Raw genomic sequence first — 24,583 nt, forward strand, 5'->3', positions numbered from 1 at the left:
TAGTACTGTCACAGCTCAGGTTGGACAGTTTGGAGACAAAGCAAGAGAGTCAAGATTGAGATGGTTTGGACATGTGTGGAGGAGAGATAAGAATCAGAAACACTTTATTGGTCATTTCATTTCATACACTTGCACACATCAAATGAAACGAAACATCGTTTGCCTCAACCCACAGCAGTGTAACACAAAGACAAAAACACGTCCAAAAACTACAGGAACACATATTACCAAACTAGCTCATATATCTACTACTAACTACTACTTCTGGCTGCTCCCGTTAGGGGTCGCCTCAGCTGTTCAGATTCCTCCAAATCGTTTGCACACACTCTCAAACGGTTGTCCTTCATGGTCATTTTAAGGGATTAAAAATGCTGATTGATGGTTCATTGGCAGACACATTCAGTTTATAAACAAGGGGCATTCAATATTCAACAAAGAACATATTTGGTCATTTAGGAATATTTCATGAATCCAACACTGACATGGTGAGAACTACGGAGGATCCAGGGGGAGCTCCCCTTAATAAGACACGGGCTCCCCTTAAAATGTGATTTGCGAAATTTTGGGGGGTCTCTAAAATATTTACAATGTGTTATTTTGACATGCAATTTCAGTTTTGTGTATCATCATCATGGATTATTATGTGTAAAATTGCGAATGTGTCATTCATTCATGCATGACGGCGATTTAACACCAATTCACTTCAGTAAAGATAACTACACATGCTATTCTTGTCATGACCACCAAGGCGTGGCGGCGCTGCGGCGCAAATCAAACTCCACTCACGTAGAAAAAAATATAAACGTTTGAGGCTGAGACCCATTGATCTGCGCGTGAAGTCCTCAGCATTTTCTTTTTGCAGTAAGCATCAATAGCCATGTCAAAAAGAAAACAAGGCAGTTTAATTAACTTTGGTTTCACTAAGAAATCGTGTGTTCTAGTGACGTTAGCATGGCCGAGTCACCTGCTGCAAGCCTTGGGACCGCTGTTAGCACACCGCCCGCCGGGGTGCCAACGCAGCAGGAAGAAGCTGAAGAAAAGTCCTCTCTGGCTGAAGATGGTGGAGGTAACAGCTCGTCAGAGGAAGAGGCCGCGGCCGGTCACGATCCTAACCCCTCTTGCTCCTGTCTCCCGTCAAACTGAAACAGCCAGCAATGGAGAGACTGGAAGAGCCATTATACATGGCTATTCGTTAAGGATGGAAGCTTGGGGTGCACCACTTGCAGGAACGCAAAAACCCTTCTTCTGTCTGAAAAGGTACCTGGCAGGTACCTTTTCAGACACCTGGCACGCTCTTGTCTGAGGAGTGGATTAACGGGGAAGTAAGCAGCAATGCTCAGAACAAGTTGCGGAAAAAAGGTATAGAAACATAGGGACAGAATCACACAAGAGGGCTATTGAAGTGGCATTGACTAAGCAAAAGGTGATTCTGCCAAATAAAGGCATTGAGGTGAATTCCAAGTTAATGGAGGAGACTGCAGCATCATTCATGTCCGCCTATATGGTGGCTAAGGAAAGACTGTCTTACAGAAAGCTCATGTCTTACAGAAAGCTAATGAAGCTTCAGGAGCTTAATGGCGCAAAGGTGGGAACTGCGCATAAATCAGATCACTCCTGCGCTGAGATTATAGGTCATATTGCACAGCAAATGCGGAAGAAGTTTGTTTCGAATATTCAAGAGCTTAATTAAAAAATCAGCATCACCATTGATGAAAGCACAGTACACGGTCGTGTCTATCTCATCGTATACATGAGATGTGACATGAGTGGCAAAGGAGATTTTGGAAAATTTTTTTAGACATTGTAGAGCTGACACAGGGCACAGATGCAGAATCCATTTACAACAGTTTGAGACAGTGCTTCGCACAGCAGGAATAGATGATGACTTTTTGGGGAAACACCTCATCAGCATCATCACAGATGGGGCTTCAGTTCTCACAGGCAAAACCACTGGAGTCATTGCAAGGCCTAAGCGTGACTTTCCAAACATCCAGTCCATACATTGCTTGGCCCACCGCCTTGAATTGGCTGTCCATGATTCTCTGAAAGTGGTTGCTGGATGTAATCATTTCGAGTTTTTCATTGCCAAGCTGTATTCTTTGTACCACCAGTCTGCAAAGAATGTGAGATTGCTTGAGGAGCAGCTGCAAATCTAAATATGCAGATTTTGAGAATTGGACATATATTCACCATCAGATGGGTGGCGAGGAGTTTCAATACTGTAAAAGCAGTCTGGAATAACTGCCCTGCTTTAGCACACCACTTCAAAACTGCAAGCAAGGATGCATCTCTGAATGACACCCGAGAGGAAGAAATTCCTGGCGCTATACAAACACCTCACAAACTCTGGGTTTTTACTTGATCTAGCTTGCATGAAAGACATACTCCGTGAGCTACAGGGCCAGTCACTGAAATGTCAGCAAAGAGACATCACTCTAGTGGATGCCAGTCGCCACATTCCGCAGTTTATTGATATACTGAAAGCAATGAAAGCAAGTGGAGGTAAAACCACACAGAAGGCCAAACAGCGCACGTCCCTGGGGCAGTTTAAAGACGTTCAACTAGTTAAGGGCACAGGCAAGGTTAACTGAAATCAGTTTTATCAATGTGATTGACAATCTCACAAGGCGAATGCCAGAATCAGACCTCCTACAGATGTTGAAACCCCTGGACAAGAACTTTTGGCCACAGGATCGGAATGCTTTGATTCTGTATGGAGAAAACGAAGTACGGGCACTTGCTAAAATGCTTGGAGAACCAGCCAGAGAGGCGGTCGAGGAGTTCCGCGACTGGAAGTTACAAGACAGAGCACCAGGCAAAACGCTGGAAAAGCTTTGTACAGTGAGTAGAACATACCTTCCCACTTCAGCTGAGTGTGAGAGGGGATTTTCTGCCATCAATTATACTGACACCAAGACCCACAATAGGTTGCATGAAAACAGCCTCTCATTGCTCCTTTTTCTGGATATTAATGGAGAGTTTCAACCCAATGCCCTTTATCACATCTTGGATTAAGGCAGGTCATCGCCCGTCCACATCATGGATTTCTGGACAAACAGCAAAGGCAGCTGACCCCAGGTCTCTCTGGTCAATTCTGTATTAAGGTAAGGTATGTTATTCCCAATCTGTTGTGGCTGGGTTGTTATAGGTCTACGTGACCCTCGATGTCTTAATAGAATGGAGGAATTATGGTGTTCTTCTGTGGCCTGTGACGGGTAACTTTAACTGTTGTTGATGAACTCGATTGTAGGCAGCCTGATGTGCTTTGTTTACATCCTATTTTATATAGAGGGAGTATAAGAGTATATATTTATATAGCCTATACGATGTGCTGGCATAAAGCAAGTAGGCCATACACTTGCAGCTGTTGTATCTTGGTAAGTCATTGTAAGTCCTCTTTTTGAGGCACGCACAAGCCCCCCCGTCAGTGAAAAAAATACAAAAAGTGGGCTCCCCGAAGGCCACGGTATAGTTCGAACACTGAACATTGAATTCTTTTACATAATTCTCATAAAAACAGAACAGAGAACAGATTTAAGAGAAAGTTAATGGAAATGTTCTCCACTTTTCATCCCCTATTTGACATGCTTAATTTCTTTTTCTCCTGAGGTCCTGCCATTGTATGACCCCCAAAAGTGGTTGGGGAGGGCACAGGCTTCTGTGTGTGTCATCCAACACCTGTGGATGTGCTGACTAATTCTTTTCATGTGCCAGCTGCAGATTTTTTGGGGGGAAGATAACAGTTGTGGAAGGCTCACATTATCTCTTCCAGATCCAGCTGTACAGTCATCCCACCATTTGTGGGATTCATTTTTTACAATTACACATGACTTGCACCCTAGACTTCTGGCCAAAGAGTACTGTCAAATTTTCTCTCTGCAATGCTTGGCTGAGCAGTATTTGAACCTCAGTATTTGGTCGCTAGCGTATGCTGCATTACCTGGTCGTCCATTGAGAACGTTCTTGCATGAGGCCACACACCCTCACCTTGGCTGTGCTATATTTCACAATGGTAACCACAATTATCCCAACTTCCAGTAACAGTAAAACAGGGCTGCTACGTTTCATCTCAAAAACAGCTTTTGTTACCTTTCCCAATAGAAGCTTCTCAGAGGCATTGCCAACTCTTGCCTGACAAATGTCTTTTTTTTTTTTTTTTAGAATTTCACACCAATATCTATATGAAAAACAAATATATTAAAAAAAATCCATTGACCAAACAAATGTTAGACAAAACAAGCCAAAATATTGAGTTAGGTTCCTTAGACACAGATCTCTTGGCTTGGTAGATGTTGTAATCTCTTCACCAAGGACTCTCTTTGTTTGACTTGACCATTTTGCACTCAGCAGCAGTCATAGCATTCTCAACCTTTGTGAGCAGTTTATCCACAGTTTTATGGGTGTTTGGGGGTGGGGGGGTGGGGGTTGGATGAAAGAGGGAGCGACTCAGCAAGAGAGGGTGGTGCACTATGCAAAACCAAACATGGCTACTAAATGTTAGACTGGGGTGTTGATTCTCAGTTGGATCAGCAATACTAGCAGTCCTTTTACCCTACAGATCTGATTCACTATTAATATCAAAGATATTGCTTAATGCAGCTTTAAGTCTCAACAGCATCAGAATCAGAAACGCTGTCATTTAATTTCATGCACTTGCACACATGAAATGAAATGAATATTGTTTCCCCCGGCCCACAACAAAAAGACAAAAACACATATTCAAAAACTACAAGAACTACAAGAATATCCAAACCTAGCCAAAAAAAAAAAAAATCACTGTCCAGGGGAACAAACACCAGTCAGAACTGCATGGGCTAGCGGTTAGCTTAGCCTGCCCTTCTTCCGCAACCTGTCAGACCACCCTCGGTGTTACTTCTTCTGGCATAGCTCCAAGCAGGGCTCTGGTGTCTGGGCCCACAGGACCCAGCAGACCCAAGCTCTCCCAGCCGATCCAGCGCCAGCTCTCCCACCCATCACACGAAGACAAACTTAGACACCGACGTGGACAAAGACACTGTATGCACACACAAATTTCAACACTATACTATGCACAAAACCCAAACCTATATATTAAACAGATGGCTCACAGACCTTCGCACCCCAGATTTCTGCATTCAAAATGAAACATACTGGGACAGTGGTGCTGTTGTTTGACCCCCCCCCTCCACGAAAAAAAAAAAAAGCTTACACAAAATCCTCAGCAGTCCTACAGAGGGCATTAAAAATGACAGATGTCGGCAAACATCCTGTGTATCTGTCGCCTCACCACTACTTTACTCAATCGAATAATGACTCACTCAGCAAAATTTGAAAAGTGGGCAGGATGGGTGAAAATAATTAGTGAATAGTCATGCAGGGGTCTGGACCCAAGCTTGTGTATCTGCTACCTTTATAATTGAATTTATTTGTCTTGGTTGCTTTCATTTGTTGTTATTTGTGTTACTGAGAGAGGTCTGTAGTAAAGTAGAACTATAAAGCCTGTTTAGAATGTATTTTCCAATTATGTGCCCTTTATTCTAAGGTATACAGTAGAGAGTCAGATTGAGTGTTTCATGGGACGTTACTCAGTACCTACTCAAGAGAGTTAAGAAGCTAATGAGTTAGCCAGGCATAGTTCTGTTTTTAGCCATGACCTGATTTATCCTCACAGCTACAGCATAACAAATTCAAATGTTGCAACACTAATTTGGTTTTGGGAGGTAAAATTAAAAATAATAACTGATAAATGTTATAACTCTCTTACTACATTACTCCTACAACAAAGCTACAGGGACAATATGATGCACCTGTTCTCCTTGGCCAGTTGTCACTTTAAACTCCTTTATTAGCGTTCACTAATTTTGTGCTGCTGGAAATTGAGAAATCACCAATTGCTGGCCCTAATTTAATAGTTTCAACAGTTGTGACACTGGCTTGTCCCACTCAGAGTTGGCATAGTGCTGTCATGGAACTGTTGGTCCCTTGTGAGGCTAAGGCGTGTTAAGAACGAGGTGTCTTCACCAGAGGCGTTTGAGTTCTGTACCTGTAGTGGGAGCTGTAGTCCAACATGGGCCAGCAAGGTGTTAGTCCAGGGTCCGGCTGTTATTACCAGGCTCCTGGCTTTGTAATTTCCCCCAGAGGTTGACACAGTCACAACAGAGCCAGGCGTAATGTTAATGACCTTCTGTCCATCTTTTATAACTCCACCCATTTGCTGAAACTGCCCCTGGCAACAAAGAACGCAAACAATGTGCCAAAGCCGTTGAAAAACAAGATGTTTAAGCATTTTTATTCAATATGAAATATTGCCTATGCCTAGATATGTTGTCATTGTACATACATGCAATATTTATCATATTTATTCAATATGGAATATTCATATCATGTAGTTGTAAGCCATATCAAAACAGTTAAAAACAGACCATCCTGACAGTCAGAGGGCAGATTGTGCCTGACTGACATTCGAATGGCAGTCAAGTCAAAAAGTCTTGATTCAAGGAAACTTCCACGCCCTCAACTCCTCCCACCACACAGGCTTTCTGATACTGCTCCCCCCACCGCACAGGCTTTGTGATACTGCTCCTCCCACCACACAGGGTTTTTGATACTGCTCCTCCCACTGCACAGGATTTTTGACACTGCTCCTCCCACCGCACAGGGTTTGTGATACTGCTCCTTCCACCGCACAAGGTTTGTGATACTGCTCCTCCCACCGCACAGGCTTTGTGATACTGCTCCTCCCACCACACAGGGTTTGTGATGCTGTTCCTCCCACCACACAGGGTTTGTGATCCTGCTACTTCCTCAAGCCATACACTGGACTTACATTTGAGACGAGACATTGGATTACTGAAGAAATTTTTGTTCAGTGGTTCAATAGTGAAAATGTTCTTTTTGTTCAATCACTTGTACATAAGCAAGCAAGTTTATATATATAGCACATTTCATACAAAGGGCAATTCAGTGTGCTCTACAGAAATAAAAACAGAAAAGGAACAACCATATAAAGTATAATTAAAAGAGAGTAAATAAAAACAAATAGGAACAATCATCAAGAACACCTTTATTTGTCATTTCACTTCATGCACTTGTGTTAGACGCAGACGTGGACAAAGACTGCATGGATGGTACTGAGGGAGGCTTCCACAAATGTGAATTCGCGTCGCCATCTTCCCACACCAGAAGTGGTGTGGAAAAAAAAAAATCCATCCATGCATTATCCAAACTGCTTTATCCTGCTGTGAGGGTGGGTCACAGGATGCTGGAGCCTCTCCCAACAGTCCTTGGGCAGCAGGCGGGGAGACACCCTGGACAGGCTGCCAGGCCATCACAGGGCCATCTATATATGTATATATGGATAGATAGATAGATAGATAGATAGATAGATAGATAGATAGATAGATAGATAGATAGATAGATAGATAGATAGATAGATAGATAGATAGATAGATAGATAGATAGATAGATAGATAGATGGATGGATGTAGGAAAAAAAAACTTGTTTCGTGCATCACACACTCATTAGTAGCTGATGAGTGCATGACACACGAAACAAGCTTGTACTGCTATGTATAAAAAGTATTTTTTCCTACATCTATATTGATATTTCGCTCCTCATTAGTTGAGCACTTTTATCAACACCATTGACGGTTTCCGAAAAAAAAAACCAAAACACCTATATATACATGTTACATGTGGAGAGCTGGCTAATACAGTATGTTGGAAAGAAGAAAGGTAGGCATACTGTGTGTGCAAGAGACCAGGTGGAAGGGGAGTAAGGCCAGGAGTATCGGAAGTGGGTTCAAACTCTCCTACCATGGTGCGAATGGGAGAAGAAATGGGGTAGGGGTAATTCTGAAGGAAGAGTATGTCAAGAGTGTGCTGGAGGTGAAGAGAGTGTCAGACAGAGTCATGAGTATGAAGCTGGAAATCGAAGGTGTATTGCTGAATGTTATCAGTGCATATGCCCCGCAAGTTGGGTGTGAGATGGAAGAGAAAGAAGAATTCTGGAGTGAGTTGGATGACATGGTGGAGAGTGTACCTAAGGAGGAGATAGTGGTGATTGGAGTGGACTTCAATGGACTTGTTGGCGAAGGGAACAGAGGTGATGAGGAGGTGATGGGTAGGTATGGTGCCAAGGAGATTAATATGGAAGGACAGATGGTGGTGGATTTTGCGAAAAGGATGGAAATGAATGTGGTGAATACATATTTCAAGAAGAGGGAGGAACACAGGGTGACGTACAAGAGTGGAGGAAAGTGCACACTGGTGGACTATAGCTTATGTAGAAGGCATGATCTAAAAGGGATTGGAGACTGCAAGGTGGTGACAGGGGAGAATGTAGCTAGGCAGCATCCGATTGTGGTCTGTAGAATGACTTTGGAAACCAAGAAGAGGAAGCAAGTGAAGGCAGAGCCGAAGATCAAGTGGTGGAAGTTGAAGAAGGAAGACTGTTGTGTGGAGTTCAGGGAGGAGTTAAGACAGGCACTGGGTGGTAGTGAAGAGTTGTCGGATGGCTGGGCAACCACTGCAGAAATATTGAGGAACACAGCTAGGAAGGTACTTGATGTGTCATCAGGACAGAGGAAGGAAGACAAGGAGACTTGGTGGTGGAATGAGGAAGTACAGCAAATTATACAGAGGAAGAGGTTGGCAAAGAAGTGGGATAGTCAGAGAGATGAAGAAAGTAGACAGGAGTACAAGGAGATGCAGCATAAAGTGAAGAGAGAGGTGGCAAAGGAAAGGGCGTATGGTGAGTTATATGACAGGTTAGACACAAAGGAAGGAGAAAAGGTCTTGTACTGATTGGCTAAACAGAGGGATCAAGCTGGGAAGGATGTGCAGCAAGTTAGGGCGATCAAGGATAGAGATGGAAATGTGCTGGCAAACGAGGAGAGTGTGCTGAGAAGGTGGAAGGAGTACTTTGAGGGGCTGATGAATGAAGAAAATGAGAGAGAGAAGGTTGGACGATGTGGGGATAGTGAATCAGGAGGTGCAGTGGATTAGTAAGGAGGAAGTGAGGGAAGCTTTGAAGAGGATGAAGAGTGGAAAGGCAGTTGGTCCTAATGACATACCTGTGGAGGCATGGAGATGTTTAGGAGAGATGGCAGTGGGGTTTTTAACTAGGTTGTTTAATATAAGGTCCTGATGGAGGACCTGTGGAGGCATGAATATGTTTAGGAGAGATGGCAGTGGGGCTTTTAACTAGATTGTTTAACACAATCTTGGAAAGTGAGAAGATGCCTGAGGAGTGGAGAAGAAGCATACTGGTACCGATTTTCAAGAACAAGGGCGATGTGCAGAACTGTAGCAACTACAGAGGTATAAAGTTGATCAGCCACAGCATGAAGATTTGGGAAAGTAATATAAACTAGGTCAAGAGGAGAGGTGATGATTAGTGAGCAGCAGTATGGTTTCATGCCACGAAAGAGCACCACAGATGCAATGTTTGCTTTGAGATTGTTGATGGAGAAGTATAGAGAAAGCCAGAAGGAGTTACATTGTGTCTTTGTAGATTTGGAGAAAGCATATGACAGGGTGCTGAGAGAGGAGGTGTGGTATTGTATGAGGAAGTCGGGAGTTGCAGAGAAGTAAGTAGGAGTGGTGCAGAATATGTATGAGGGAAGTGTGACAATGGTGAGGTGTGCGGTTGGAATGACAGATGGGTTCAAGGTGGAGGTGGGATTACATCAAGGATCAGCTCTGAGCCCTTTCTTGTTTGCAATGGTAATGGACAGGTTGACATACAAGATCAGGCAGGAGTCTCCATGGACGATGATGTTTGCGGATGACATTGTGATCTGTAGCGAGAGTAGGGTGCAGGTTGAGGAGAGCCTGGAGAGGTGGAGGTATGCACTGGAGAGAAGAGGAATGAAAGTCAGTAGGAGCAAGACGGAATACTTATGCGTGAATGAGAGGGAGGACAGTGGAATGGTCAGGATGCAAGGAGTGGAGGTGATGAAGGGATATGAGTTTAAATACTTGGGGTCAACTGTCCAAAGTAACGGGGAGTGCATGAGAGAGGTGAAGAAGAGAGTGCAGACAGGGTGGAGTGGGTGGAGAAGAGTGTCAGGAGTGATTTGCAACAGAAGGGTACCAGCAAGAGTTAAAGGGAAAGTTTGCAAGATGGTTGTGAGACCAGCTATGTTATATGGTTTGAAGACAGTGGCACTGACGAAAAGACAGGAGGTGGAGCTGGAGGTGGCAGAGTTGAAGATGCTAAGATTTTCACTGGGAGTGACGAAGTAGGACAGGATTAGGAATGATTATATTAGAGGGACCGCTCAAGTTGGATGGTTTGGAGACAAAGCAAGAGAGGCAAGATTGAGATGGTTTGGACATGTGTGGAGGAGAGATGCTGGGTATATTTGGGAGAATGATGCTAAATATGGAGCTCTCAGGGAAGAGGAAAAGAGGAAGGCCAAAGAAGAGGTTTATGGATGTGGTGAGGGAAGACATGCAGGTGGCTGGTGTGACAGAGGGAGATGCAGAGGACAGGAAGAAATGGAAATAGATTATCCGCTGTGGCGACCCCTAACGGGAGCAGCCGAAAGTAGCAGTAGTAGATCTATGAAGTGATACTTGGTAAACTTCCAGCTTATCTCTGTACCTTTCTCTGTCTCAGCTCTGGTAGCTACGCTCCTCCAAGTTGTTGCTTTTTAATGCGCCCCAGATTTTGACTTGGGGAAACCTGCATTTTCTTACTATCATGGAATACTTTGCAAAACGTTCTAAAAGTGGAAACATTTATAATCATTGATGGATTTAAGGGCATCATAAAGAATGTTGTGATGGAGGCATGTAGTTGTTTTTCTTGAGAAGCCACTGAGTTTGAACAGCTGTCTTTCTGTTTTATTGTGATTTTTTTTGTATATTATGTTGTATATGTTGCATTTAATATGTTGTGATTTTCTATGGCTGCTACCTTGGCCAGGTCTCTCTTGCAAAAGAGATATTCAATCCCAATGGGACTTCCTGGTAAAAGAAAGGTAAAAAAAAAAGAAGAATAAAATATATATATATAACCATGTCAAGGTCAGACTTCTGGGCCAACATTATTCAATATCTGCCACATATCTCCTATTACAAGGCCAACCTAGTCTTTTCAGCTCAGAACAATAACGACAATGAAACTGAATTATGTATCCTGGGTGGTTCAGACACAGACAGACTGAATGGTGTCAATCCATAATGCAACCATGTACAGTGCATCCGGAAAGTATTCACACCCCTTCACTTTCCTCACATTTTGTTATGTTACAGCCTTATTCCAAATTGGTTTAAATTCCTTTTTTTGTCATCAATCTACATACAATACCCCATAATGACAAAGCGAAAAAGGTTTTGTAGAAATTTCTGCAAATGTATTAAAAATAAAAAACTGAAATATTGCATGTACATAAGTATTCACACCCTTTACTCAGTACTTGGTTGAGGCACCCTTGGCAGCGATTACAGCCTCAAGTCTTCTTGGGTATGAAGCTACAAGCTTGGCACACCCATATTTGGGGTATTTCTCCCATTCTTCTCTGCAGATCCTCTCGAGCTCTGTAAGGTTAGATGGGGATTGTCGCTGCACAGCTGTTTTCAGGTCTTTCCAGAGATGTTCAATGGGGTTCAAGTCTGGGCTCTGGCTGGGTCACTCAAGGACATTCACAGACTTGTCCCGAAGCCACTTCTTTATTGTCTTGGCTGTGTGCTTAGGGTTGTTGTCGTGTTGAAAGGTAAACCTTCGCCCCAGTCTGAGGTCCTGAGCGCTCTGGAGCAGGTTTTCATCAAGGATCTCTCTATACTTTGCTCCATTCATCTTTCCCTCGATCCTGACTAGTCTCCCAGTTCCTGCCGCTGAAAAACATCCCTGCAGCATGATGCTGCCAACACCATGCTTCACTGTAGGGATGGTATTAGCAAGGTGAGGAGAGGTGCCTGGTTTCCTCCAGACATGACCTTTGGCATTCAGGCCAAAGAGTTCAATCTTGGTTTCATCAGACCAGAGAATCTTGTTTCTCTCATGGTCTGAGAGTCCTTTAGGTGCTTTCTGGCAAACTCCAAGCGGACTGTCATGTGCCTTTTACTCAGCAGAGGCTTCCGTCTGGCCACTCTACCATAAAGGCCTGATTGGTGGAGTGCTGCAGAGATGGTTGTCCTTCTGGAAGGTTCTCCCATCTCCACAGAGGAATGCTGGAGCTCTGTCAGAGTGACCATCGGGTTCTTGGTCACCTCCCTGACCAAGGCCCTTCTCCCGCGATTGCACAGTTTGGCTGGGCGGCCAGCTCTAGGAAGAGTCCTGGTGGATCCAAACTTCCTCCATTTATGAATGTTGGAGACCACTGTGCTCTTCGGGACCTTCAAAGCTGTAGAAATTTTTTTGTACCCTTCCCCAGATCTGTGCCTCGATACAATCCTGTCTCGGAGGTCCACTGACAATTCCTTTGACTTCATGGCTTGGTTTCTGCTCTGACATGCACTGTCAACAGTGGGACCTTATATAGACAGGTGTGCCTTTCCAAATCATGTCCAATCAATTGAATTTACTACAGGTGGACTCCAATCAAGATGTAGAAACATCTCAAGGATGATCAGTGGAAACAGGATGAACCTGTGCTCAATTTTGAGTGTCATAGCAAAGGGTGTGAATACTTATGTACATGCAATATTTCAGTTTTTTATTTTTAATAAATTTGCAAAAAATTCTACAAAACCTTTTTCACTTTGACATTATGGGGTATTGTGTGTAGATTGATGAGGAAAAAAAAAAGGAATTTAAACCATTTTGGAATAAGGCTGTAACATAACAAAATGTGGGGAAAGTGAAGGGGTGTGAATACTTTCCGGATGCACTGTATGTGTAGTGCCCATACATGGTCTGTTTTGTCACTAAATATCCATGGTAAAAATGGTCCTACCTGTACAGTTTTGAGTGCACGATCTGCGTACAACACTCCAGCCGTCACATCAACCAGGGCTCCATCCCCATCAGACAGATTGACATTGGGGATGTGCTTGGCGAACTCCTCACGTGGCAGAATCACTGTAGGAACCTTGTTCCTCTGCAGGGTGTTCTTGATGAGCTGGAATTCGTGCCCACACTCGGCACCCATTACCAGGAGTCCAGTTTGTCTACATGGGGCAAACATGATAGACACTTGGCATAACATTGCTATCATCCTACATTATTCTCAGGTAATAATAATGTTGATAAGATTAATAGTAATAATAGCAATAGACACAAAACTTTATTTATATTGAACTATTTTAAAACCAAGTTTTATTTCTTTATTTTATTTCAGATTTATTTTACTTTATTGCGGATGACATTGTGATCTGTAGCGAGAGCAGGGTGCAGCTGAGGAGAGCCTGGAGAGGTGGAAGTATGCTCTGGAGAGAAGAGGAATGAAAATCAGTAGGAGCAAGACGGAATACATACTATGTGTGAATGAGAGGGAGGACAGTGGAATGGTGAGGAGTAGAGGTGATGAAGGTGTATTAGTTTAAATACTAGGGGTCAACTGTCCAAAGTAATGGGGAGTGCAGAAGAGAGGTGAAGAAGAGAGTGCAGGCAGGGTGGAGTGGGTGGAGAAGAGTGTTAGGAGTGATTTATGACAGAACGGTACCAGTAAGAGTTAAAGGGAAGGTTTACAAGATATATTAGAGGGACCACTCAGGTTGGACAGTTTGGAGACAAAGCAAGAGAGGCAAGATTGAGATGGCTTGGACATGTGTGGAGGAGAGATGCTGGGTAAATTGGGAGAAGGATGCTGAATATGGAGCTGCCAGGGAAGAGGAAAAGAGGAAGGCCAAAGAGGAGGTTTATGGATATGGTGAGGGAGGACATGCAGGTGGCTGGTGTGACAGAGGACAGGAAGAAATGGAAACGGATGATCTGCTGTGGCGACCCCAAACGGGAGCAGCCGAAAGTAGTAGTAGTAGTAGTAGATTTCACGTCCCCTTTCCTGTGAGTGAATATTATTTCCTACCCGCACTTGTTTAGGAGGGACAGTAATATGTGCTATTTTAAAGTGGGAACTCCGAGAGAGAGAAGTTGGATGCTCTGTACTTTTTAAAGAGTTGTTTAAACTTACTTATTGATGTACACATTTTCCTTTCATTTCTACAGTTGTTCCACAGATTAACTCATTTGGTGGATATACAATGAAGTTTTGTATTTGTCCTCACTTATTGTTTTTTGAATATACATATTCCTGTGAGATCGTGTTTACTTTCCCTCATTTGGAACAACTTTTGGACACTGTTTGGTAACTGCTGATTTTTTACTCTGTACATGATTTGAATTATCCAAAGGAGTTGAATCAAGTGCAACTGGACTTGGTATATATCCGTGAAGACGTTTCGCCTCTCATCCAAGAGGCTTCCTCAGTTTGTGCCTTTCTGACTAGACCAAGCTAGTCTGACTGGCTGGTGATGAGACTCAGAATTTATCCTCTAGGAGTCGTTGTCAGAGCTATTGATATGCGTGGCTCTTTGTGTCCCGATGTTTACCAACGCCCGTCGCTAACAGAGCCATAGATATGAGTGGCTCTTTTGTGTACCGATGTTTGGACGCGCCCGTCACCATCGGAGTTATTGATTGACAAATGCAAATCAATAACTCCGATGGCGACGGGCGTGGCTGGACATCGGAGCACAAGAGAGCCACGCATATCAATAGCTCCGATAATGACTCCTAGAGGATAAATTCTGAGTCTCATCACCAGCCAGTCAGACTAGCTTGGTCTAGTCAGAAAGGCACGAACTGAGGAGGCCTCTTGGATGAGAGGCGAAACGTCTTCACGGATATATACTCACTGGCCACTTTATTAGGTACACCTTGCTAGTACCAGGTTGGACCCCCTTTTGCCTTCAGAACTGCCTTAATCCTTCATGGCATAGATTCAACAAGGTACTGGAAACATTCCTCAGAGAGTTTGGTCCATATTGACATGATAGCATCACGCAGTTGCTGCAGATTTGTCGGCTGCACATCCATGATGCGAATCTCCCGGTCCACCACATCCCAAAGGTGCTCTATTGGATTGAGATCTGGTGACTGTGGAGGCCATTTGAGTACAGTGAACTCATTGTCATGTTCAAGAAACCAGTCTGAGATGATTCGAGCTTTATGACATGGCGCGTTATCCTGCTGGAAGTAGCCATCAGAAGATGGGAACACTGTGGTCATAAAGGGATGGACATGGTCAGCAACAATACTCAGGTAGGCCGTGGCGTTGACACGATGCTCAATTGGTACTAAGGGGCCCAAAGTGTGCCAAGAAAATATCCCCCACACCATTACACCACCACCACCAGCCTGAACTGTTGATACAAGGCAGGATGGATCCATGCTTTCATGTTGTTGACGCCAAATTCTGACCCTACCATCCGAATGTCGCAGCTGAAATCGAGACTCATCAGACCAGGCAACGTTTTTCCAATCTTCTATTGTCCAATTTTGGTGAGCCTGTGCGAATTGTAGCCTCAGTTTCCTGTTCTTAGCTGACAGGAGTGGCACCCGGTGTGGTCTTCTGCTGCTGTAGCCCATCTGCCTCAAGGTTTGACGTGTTGTGAGTTCAGAGATGTTCTTCTGCATACCTCGGTTGTAATGAGTGGTTATTTGAGTTACTGTTGCCGTTCTATCAGCTCGAACCAGTCTGGCCATTCTCCTCTGACCTCTAGCATCAACAAGGCATTTTCGCCCACAGAACGGCCGCTCACTGGATATTTTCTCTTTTTCGGACCATTCTCTGTAAACCCTAGAGATGGTTGTGCGTGAAAATCCCAGTAGATCAGCAGTTTCTGAAATACTCAGACCAGCCCGTCTGGCACCAACAACCATGCCACGTTCAAAGTCACTTAAATCACCTTTCTTCCCCATTCTGATGCTCGGTTTGAACTGCAGCAGATCGTCTTGACCATGTCTACATGCTTAAATGCATTGAGTTGCTGCCATGTGATTGGCTGATAAGAAATTTGCGTTAACGAGCAGTTGGACAGGTGTGCCTAATAAAGTGGCCGGTGAGTGTATACCAAGTCCAGTTGCACTTGATTCAACTCCTTTGGATAACCATGACCTGGATGAATGAGAACATTCACAGACATGATTTGAATTGTTTTGAAGTCAACCAAATCCTTAAATTAAACTTTAGTGCTTTCACAGATGATTGGGGAATAGTTGTAATCACAGCATTGTAAGATGGTGACAGATGTACTCTTATCTCCCCCACTCCAATCCCCACCCCCACCCCCCTCTCGGTTCAGGGATGGTTGTTCCCTCTTAACATAGATGGCCTCTTTGACTCCCTGTTCAAACCAGTGTTCCTCCCTATCAAGGATGTGCACATCCTCTTCCTTGAAAGAGTGGCCACTGGCCTGTAGATGGGTGTACACTGTGGAGTCCTGGCCTGACGTGTTAGCTCTCCTGTGCTGTGCCATCCTCTTGGCCTGCGTCTGTTTAGTTTCCCCAACGTACTAGTCATGGCAATCCTCCTGTCACTTAACAGCATACACTATATTGCTCTGTTTGTGCCGGGGGACCTGATCCTTGGGATGGACCAATTCTGGTGCAGCATGTTTTGGAGTTTGAGTGCAACGGAGACACAAATCAACTGTTCCAACACTCCCACCACATACAGAATCACCACTGGTTTATGCTTAGACAGCTGTTGTCCTTCTCTCTTCAATCGGCTGGTGCACTGTTTGGGTGTCTTCCTGGCTTTGATAAATGCCCAGTTAGGATAGCCACACTTAACCAGGGCCTGCTTAATGTGGGATTTCTCCCCTTCCCATGCCGCTGTGTCAGTGGGGATGTTGTAAGCTCGGTGGTACAGCGTCCTGATGAGTCCTGGTTTGTGCTCCAGTGGGTGATGAGAGTCAAACCTTAAGTACTGATCAGTATGTGTTAGTTTACAGTAAACATCAACAATCAAATGTCCCCATCACCAACTGCAATTTCACTGTCTAAGAAGGCTAACCTGTCATTTTTCACATCCTCTCTGGTGAACTTCATGTGGTTGTCCACAGAGTTAATGTGGTCGGTGAAATGTGGTACATCCTGAGATTTAATATTAACCCAGGTGTCATCCACAAATCTGAACCAATGGCTAGGTGGTGTCCCTGGATAGGACATCAGATCCCTCTTTTCCATTTCCTCTATATAAAAGGGACCCATGTGAAGTACGGGTGTATGTGAAGTACGTGGACTGAAGACACAGCTTCAGGAACAGACACACTTGGTCAATGTTAAGGGTGGTCCTATTGCTAAGGGTAGGGGTCTTTTTGTAATTTCATATGGACTACCTCCACTGCTTCATCAACAGGATCACACGTGAAGAGAGACATAACATCATAAGAGACTAACCCTTCTTTTCTGCATTGGTAGCATTCCCCCAGTTCTTCTGATGTATGGTTAATAAGCAGTCTACAATTTCTCTTTGTGTATTTTATTCAATCATCTTCAACTTACACCAACGCAGCAAGACAGTACAGAGCATCCCACTTCACTCTCTCTGTACTGTATTGTTTGTAAGGGTGGGGATACCTGCAGTCAGTTTAGACTGAAGAGGTCACTCAGGTGAGTGATGAAACGTCTCTCTCTCAATAAGTGTTGTGTACAGATGAACTGATTCAACTTTATTTGATGTTTGTTGGTTAGTTTGATTTTTTTTAAACTGGGAATTGTGAGCTGAATGTGAGCTAATGAACAAGCCCTCTCACCGGGTACCCTTATTAATCCAAAGAGGTTAGATGGGCGGAAGTCCCATGAAATTACCAAAATGAAATTTTATCTACAGACGCTCGTAACAGTTTAAAGGTAAACTATGTAGTGATGTCAAACAGCGACCTCTAGGCAAATGAGCCTCACTAGGTTATTGCGCTTGCTTGAGCTTTAATATCTCAATAATGGGAGGATCGTTTTTGCAATGGCAGACACGAAACTATGAGTTCGCGACTGCTCTTCATAATAAAAATGATGGATATACTTTCCTGAAATGAAATATGCTAACCTGATTAACTGCCTTAGGTCTGATGGCATCCAATGCTGCCTTTCTTTTATTGTTGTGCTTATTATGTCAATTATAGTAGACCAACATAGACGCATGAGACAATGCTGAACTCGGGAAGCCTTCCTCTTCTCAGAAATAAAGTCCATTTAGATAGATTTTTAACATATTTTGCACAAGATATACTGAACAAAATATCTAAGATTCCTGTGACCATCTGGAGCTCAGTCTTGACACATTTTGTGGGCTATTAGGTGTGCTTACATTGGTCAACCATAACTTACCTGGCGTGACACAAAAAAAAAGACAGACAGCCTTGGATGCAGGGAGTCCTAATGAACTTCATCAAGTTAAAACCAAAGAAGGACTTATGAATGATGCTGCGTTTGCAGCATTTTTAGGGTGCAAGTAATTTACAGCTTAATTTTGCCCCTGACATTAGTGGTAGGCAACAGTGTGCTTTGTTTACTTATCTTGGCAAATCGGTGTGCACAACGTTACCAGCTTGCTGTAAGAGCCCCGCTCAGTCGTGGTGAAGGAGTTCCACTCGGTGGTCCCATCCAACACCAAGAGATGTTTTTGTAATCATCATAAAATACCATAGAGCCACTGCTTCATAACATTACATATTCTATCTTTAAAAGGGATCAGAACTGTGGCATGAACACAGGCGTGGGTTGGTAGCTTATGTTAGTGGGAACCTGTAAGTTACTGGCATGTTTGACTATTTATGTGAAAGCTGTGTTTTTGCATGTCTTCAGTAATACCACTAGAAGGTGCCATGCGGTCTGACGAAAGAGTGATGTGTACTGTCACATAGACTCAATACTGAGAAACTCATAACAGGACATAATGCACAAGTCAAAATCAATTTCTGCAGATAAGATGGTGGAAAGTGACTCAGAAGGCATCATGTACAGTTACAGTGTCCTTTAGCACAGGAAAATGGTGAAAAAACTGGTTGATGTAATGGTCTGTGTGATCCCATTACTTCAAGTTTCGTGCAGAGCCCACGTGATGGGTGGTTGACATGACATTTTTTTATGTGGCAGACATTGCGAAAAACTAAACTGTCTATTTTTTTTAAGTTTAGAACATAAATATCTTTTAGCAACACTAAAAATTCAAATGTATGTACATAATACTGGGATTCACTTTGGTTAAATAGCTTTTGTCTGAGAAATGGGTATCATTTGGTGTGACACTACATTCTAAGTTTGAACAGGCAATTATTTGGACGCCATCATTTAGAAGGATGCTTGCTTAGCCGGTGAGAACAGATAACATGTCTGAAGTAAGTCTGAAGGCCATTTGATGACTTTTGGGTTAATAATAATAATAATATAATGATTACATTTGTATAGCAATTTTCTAGACACCCAAAGCACTTCACAGTGAAGGGAGTAACTCACTTCAACCATCACCAATGTGTAGCACCACCTTGGTGATGCACAGCAGCCATTTTTACCCAGAACACTCACCACACATCAGCTTGAGGTGGAGAGAGAGGAATCATTGAGCCAATTACATGGGGGGATGATTATGTGGCCAGATGGAGAAAGCCAGGTTGGGCATTTTGCCAGGACACCGGAAGACCCCCTACTCTTTGTGATAAGTGCCATTGGATCTTTAATGACCACAGTGAGTCAGGACCTCGGTTTAATGTCTCATCCGAAAGACGGCATCTCCTACAGCACAGTGTCCCCGTCACTGCACTGGAGCATTGGGATTTGATATTTGTTGTTGTTGTTGTTTTTTTTAATTAGGACCAGAGGGAAGACTGTCCCCTACTGGCCCACCAACACCACTTCCAGCAGCAACTCTTTTTTTTTTCCCCGAGAGGTCTTCCATCCAGAATACTAGCCAAGCCCATACCTGCTTAGGTTCTGTCATTTGGCAGAGCCAGGGTACATGTGGGTATGGCTGCTGACGTTAGGGTTAACGTCTTCATTAATTGACTCTTTCAGAGCTCCAAGTTCATAGTCAATTTTTCGTGTGTATTGGTGTGACAATATACACAAAAATGCAACACATTTTTATTGTTTTTCTTGTCATTAATGCATTAAAAGCATTGTCATTATGTGGCAGTGGGTATGTCAAGAAGATGCAGGCTTATTTCAGCTAGGTGGCATACTGACCTAACTGTGAAACAAACATAGCACTGTGTCATATGGTGTGTCACACTGTACGATACATCAGTCACACTGTAGTATAAAGACTGTATTTCAGACAACTACGCAGAAAATAGTGTGTTAATTTAATATTTTTTCAACCACATAGGTATTATTTTTTGTTAAGTTTTCAACACCTTCCCTGGTTTTTGTATATTAGACGTAATTTCCCCTCACAGAATTCCCGTAACATGTACAGTGCATTAACACCACATCTCAACTACTCTACAGCTTTTATTTCTTTTTGTCAGCTTGATACAGACAAGCAGAGACACCATGTACAGTTATGACAAGAAAATACAGGGAAAAAAATCGACTCCGACCCTGCAAGGAGAGAAGTCCACAGAGAAAGAAGGAGAAAGTGAAGTCAATCAGAGAGATTGGTAAAGGACAGCAAATATAGCTGACTCGAAAGTGCAAGCTGATGTTTCTAATTGTAGGCTATATTTCATAATGTATTTACTATTAGACTAAATTTTACAAATGTTTGTTTTTATTTATGCTGTTTTTGCTCTTACTCTTGTTTTTGCCTTGTCTGGTTTTATGTTTTTGTGAAGCACTTTGTAGCATTGTTTTAGAAAAGTGCTGCATAAATAAAATTACTATTATTATTATTTCTTTCATGTTACCCGTTTTACATCCTGTAGAGCCGGGTCCAAACTATGGACCTGAGGCACTATAGGGCAGAGGCCACTTGATTGACAGTACTTGTTGTAATATGTGGGCCGTTCCGAGTAGGGCGATCTTCTTGATTGCATGGATGTTGATGTTTCCTGGGATACGGTTGGTGAACTTTTCCATTCCCTTCTTCATGAGTCCTAGAGCTCCGATGACCACTGGTGTTGTTTCGGTCTTCATTCCCCGCATCCAGGTCTTTGTACTACTACTAAACTACTGCTGCTGCTGCTACTACTACTAATACTTCTACTTCTTCTACTACTACTACTACTACTACTTCTACTACTACTTCTTCTTTTTCTTTTTCTTCATCATCATCATCATGCACTGCTGTTTTCAGAAGCCTATTGTTCATTAGTGTCAACATTTTGGCTTAATTCTTGTATCCAGGGTGTTTTTCTGCTTTTCTGTTGATATTATCCTATGGTGTGATATAAACCCATTTGTTGTGACATTCAAATTAATAATCAAAATGTGGTTTTAATTGTGATTTAATTCTTAATGGTGTTGTTGGAAGTCATGTCACCATCACTCATAAGAATTTTCTTTTATTTCTAGTTTGGTCGGTCAGAATTAACCTAAAATATTCTGAATGTGAATGGTGATGTTGATGTAATCCCTGCTGTTATCAAACAAACAAAAAACAACACATGCACAAATAAATATTCTAAATAAAAAGATTGAGTTCAGTAGACCAAGACTGGAATGTAATATGCTGTGTGGTTTCTTTAGAAAAATCCTTTTTACATTTTTATAGAATATATGATCTGTTACACCATAGGACAGTTTAAAGCTTTGCCCAGAAAAACATGAAGAAACAAGGTTGAAAAAAAATCAGTTCATCTGGATACAAAGTTTATTGACAGCAATGTTACATTGTTTCAACGTTTCATTGGAGTGATGAAACGTTTCTGTCAGTAAACTTTATGTTCGGCTAAACTGATACAACTTTCTTTGATCATCAGCCACATACAGTGGCTTGCAAAAGTATTCATACCCCTTGAACTTTTCCACATTTTGTCACGTTACGACCACAACCATAAATATATTTTATTGGAATTTTATGTGAAAGACCAACACAAAGTGGCACACAACTGTGAAGTACAAAGAAAATTACACGATTTAAAAAATTTTTTACAAATAAAAAAATGAAAAGTACTAAGTAGTAAAAGTAGTTTGTGAGATTAGCTGCGGGGACACACACACACACACACACAGTTAATAAGGATAGATTTAAGGTTTACTCTATCACATGTCGTCATGTCCCGTCTACCCCCAAGATAGAAAAAAAAACACACACATTCTATGTTGTGCCATCTTTATCGTATCACATAGTCATCCCTGCTTGCCTCAGGGCAACTGTGGCCTTCAGGTATGAAGCAATGAGTCATGGGCTTCAGGTTAGTGTACTTGGAGGAGAAAACAATATTTGCCTAAAGATCTATTCCAGTGACTTCAGTTCATTCAAAAATCGCTTGGAAACCACCTTAAATGTGCATTAGATTCATCAATCTCTATCCAGATGGGAGACATATGAGATATGATAACATCACAACAGCTTGGGGTTGATACTTTGAGCCATGAGCAAACTGTCATTGCTGTGATGGTCATTATGCCCATCGCCTTACTTAATTTCTTTTAAACTTTGACTCCATCACTGGCTCAGTTATCAGCGCTACAGTACAGAATGTTCTTATTCCAATCACCACATCATCTGTTTATAATGGAGGATTATACTTTTGTTGAAAATCCAGTGAAAATCCTTACAACATTCCAGTTCTTATGGCGTATCAGTCACACAGGCACACTGTAATGATGGTTTTGTTTTGTTTTTTATTTTCAGCAAAAGTATAATCCTCCATTATAAGCAGACGTTGTGATGACGTCCAAAAAAGTACATTTTCTCCTGGTTTTCCGCCTCTGTGGCTTGAGAGCAAAGACGTTGGGCGACGTGTACTTTTTTATACTACACCAAATCAGAGCAGAGCGTTGATGGGATGTTGGACATGCAGACTCGTGGTCGTTGAAATGAGGTATATTAATTGCCTTTATTAAACTTGCCTCACATGGAAATATTTTTTTGTTGAGATGCTGTTGAACCATCGCTCATATGTAACGAAAGTAAAGAATGTTCACTTTTAAACTAACAACAGCCTAGTTTTAGCCGAGACGTCTAGATGTATTTTTACCTGAAAATCACCCAAAAGTGGGAGGTTACTATCAACACGTCTCTTGACTGAACTCACTTGCATAGCAAGCAAACATGGATACATACATACATATACTATAAACTTTGACACTTGAGAGACTGTACCAGTAGCAGTAAAATGTTGTCATTATTTGTAACCTGCCAATTACAACCTACAGTTGAAAACCATGTGCTATTTATTGCAGAAACGCAGTATCTGTTGTGAACTATAGTGCTCTCAGTCTCTGTAGAAATTCCAGACTTAATATCCAATATGTGTATGTGAAAAAGCCAACAAGAAGCATACTTCGACCTGTTTTTATACACTTCAAGAATTCTTAGCAAAAACACTAAAAAATAACCAACAAAAAAACCCAAACCGAAAACGGGAGTTTGATGCACAGCCCGATTATCATGGGGGACATATCAGCTTAATGCAAAGACTTCTAGGGTTCTACTGTGAAAACCTAAATCATCCATCCATCCATTATCCAAACCGCTTATCCTGCTCTCAGGGTCACGGGGATGCTTGAGCCTATCCCGGCAGTCACTGGGCAGCAGGCAGGGAGACACCCTGGACAGGCTGCCAGGCCATCACAGAAGAGTCAAAATCATATCAGCCTGTGGGCCATACTCGGGAAGCAATGGCCCTGTGCTAATGCTTGTTCCATAGATAAATAGGACTGGGTTTTGAGAAAGTTCTAATTTCCATTAACAGAGTATTCATTTAAGGATCACTTCTCATCTTTTTCACTTTTTTTTTTAACCCAGATGACAGTGTAGGGTTACAGTACTATGGATCCAGTCTCAAATCCACATTTTGAAGGCCTCGGTCTCGTCACGGACTTCACAGGAATGACTCAGGTTTTACTTCGCTTTGGACAATACTGACATGGGATCATTTTTGAAGACCAGTTAAGTACAAGACGTTCATTTACTTTTACTTCAATCCAGTGTAGTGAAATTCTGCTTTTTATTATGATGGTAGACTACTGCAGTTACAGCCATGGTGTTTAATTGTACTTGCACTCTTCTAGTGTCAGTATTTACATACATTTTAGTCCCATTGGTATTGATTTGAACTTGCCACCTTAAAGTCGTTGATGTGACTTGGACTCAATAAGCTTCAATCTTGGATTTGCCTCAGGCTTGCTGCCCTAAAATGCAGCCAAAAGGCCCAAATGTTCAAGCCTTTTAAAATCATCAGTTTTCCCCAAATAGGCTTTATGGGTGGGCCATCTGGGTAGATATTTGTGGGTTGCTTATAGGTACATTTGAAGTTCCATTTCAAAAAAAAAATTTTTTTTATCCAGCTGAGTAAAAATGGCATCCCCGATTGATTAGGTGGGAGACGATCTGCCCTGGCCCTACGCCTCCCATCCCTGTTTGGTCTGCCTCCGCATGCTCAGAAAGTCCAAGAAATAGATGTAAAAAAAACTGCGCAAATGCTCAGCACAGTTGCTTTTGCTACCCCCTTATAACATGTCAAAGAGAGTAGACCCTGTTTTCTCTCTGGGCTTTATCATTTAGAAAGACAGACTGACTTTAAACAAAGTTATACACAAAAGGCA

The 24,583-nt window shown here is 42.5% G+C and overlaps 1 protein-coding gene across 2 annotated transcripts in view; it reads right to left on the reverse strand.

Annotated features, from left to right (window-relative positions):
* The window catches only part of pipox (pipecolic acid oxidase), a 45,023-nt gene that overhangs the window by 11,503 nt on the left and 8,937 nt on the right, over positions 1 to 24,583 (reverse strand). The window contains exons 3-4 of one of the 2 annotated variants that reach the window (XM_056283904.1): positions 12,885 to 13,098; positions 6,023 to 6,205 (exon numbers count right to left, since the gene is read on the reverse strand). In XM_056283904.1, the coding sequence (XP_056139879.1) occupies positions 6,023 to 6,205; positions 12,885 to 13,098 (397 nt within the window). The remainder of the gene's footprint in view (positions 1 to 6,022; positions 6,206 to 12,884; positions 13,099 to 24,583) is intronic. The other variant, XM_056283905.1, reaches the window with a different exon arrangement.

This window comes from Lampris incognitus, chromosome 7 (genome assembly GCF_029633865.1).
Source record: "Lampris incognitus isolate fLamInc1 chromosome 7, fLamInc1.hap2, whole genome shotgun sequence".
Taxonomy (NCBI): Eukaryota; Metazoa; Chordata; class Actinopteri; order Lampriformes; family Lampridae; genus Lampris; species Lampris incognitus.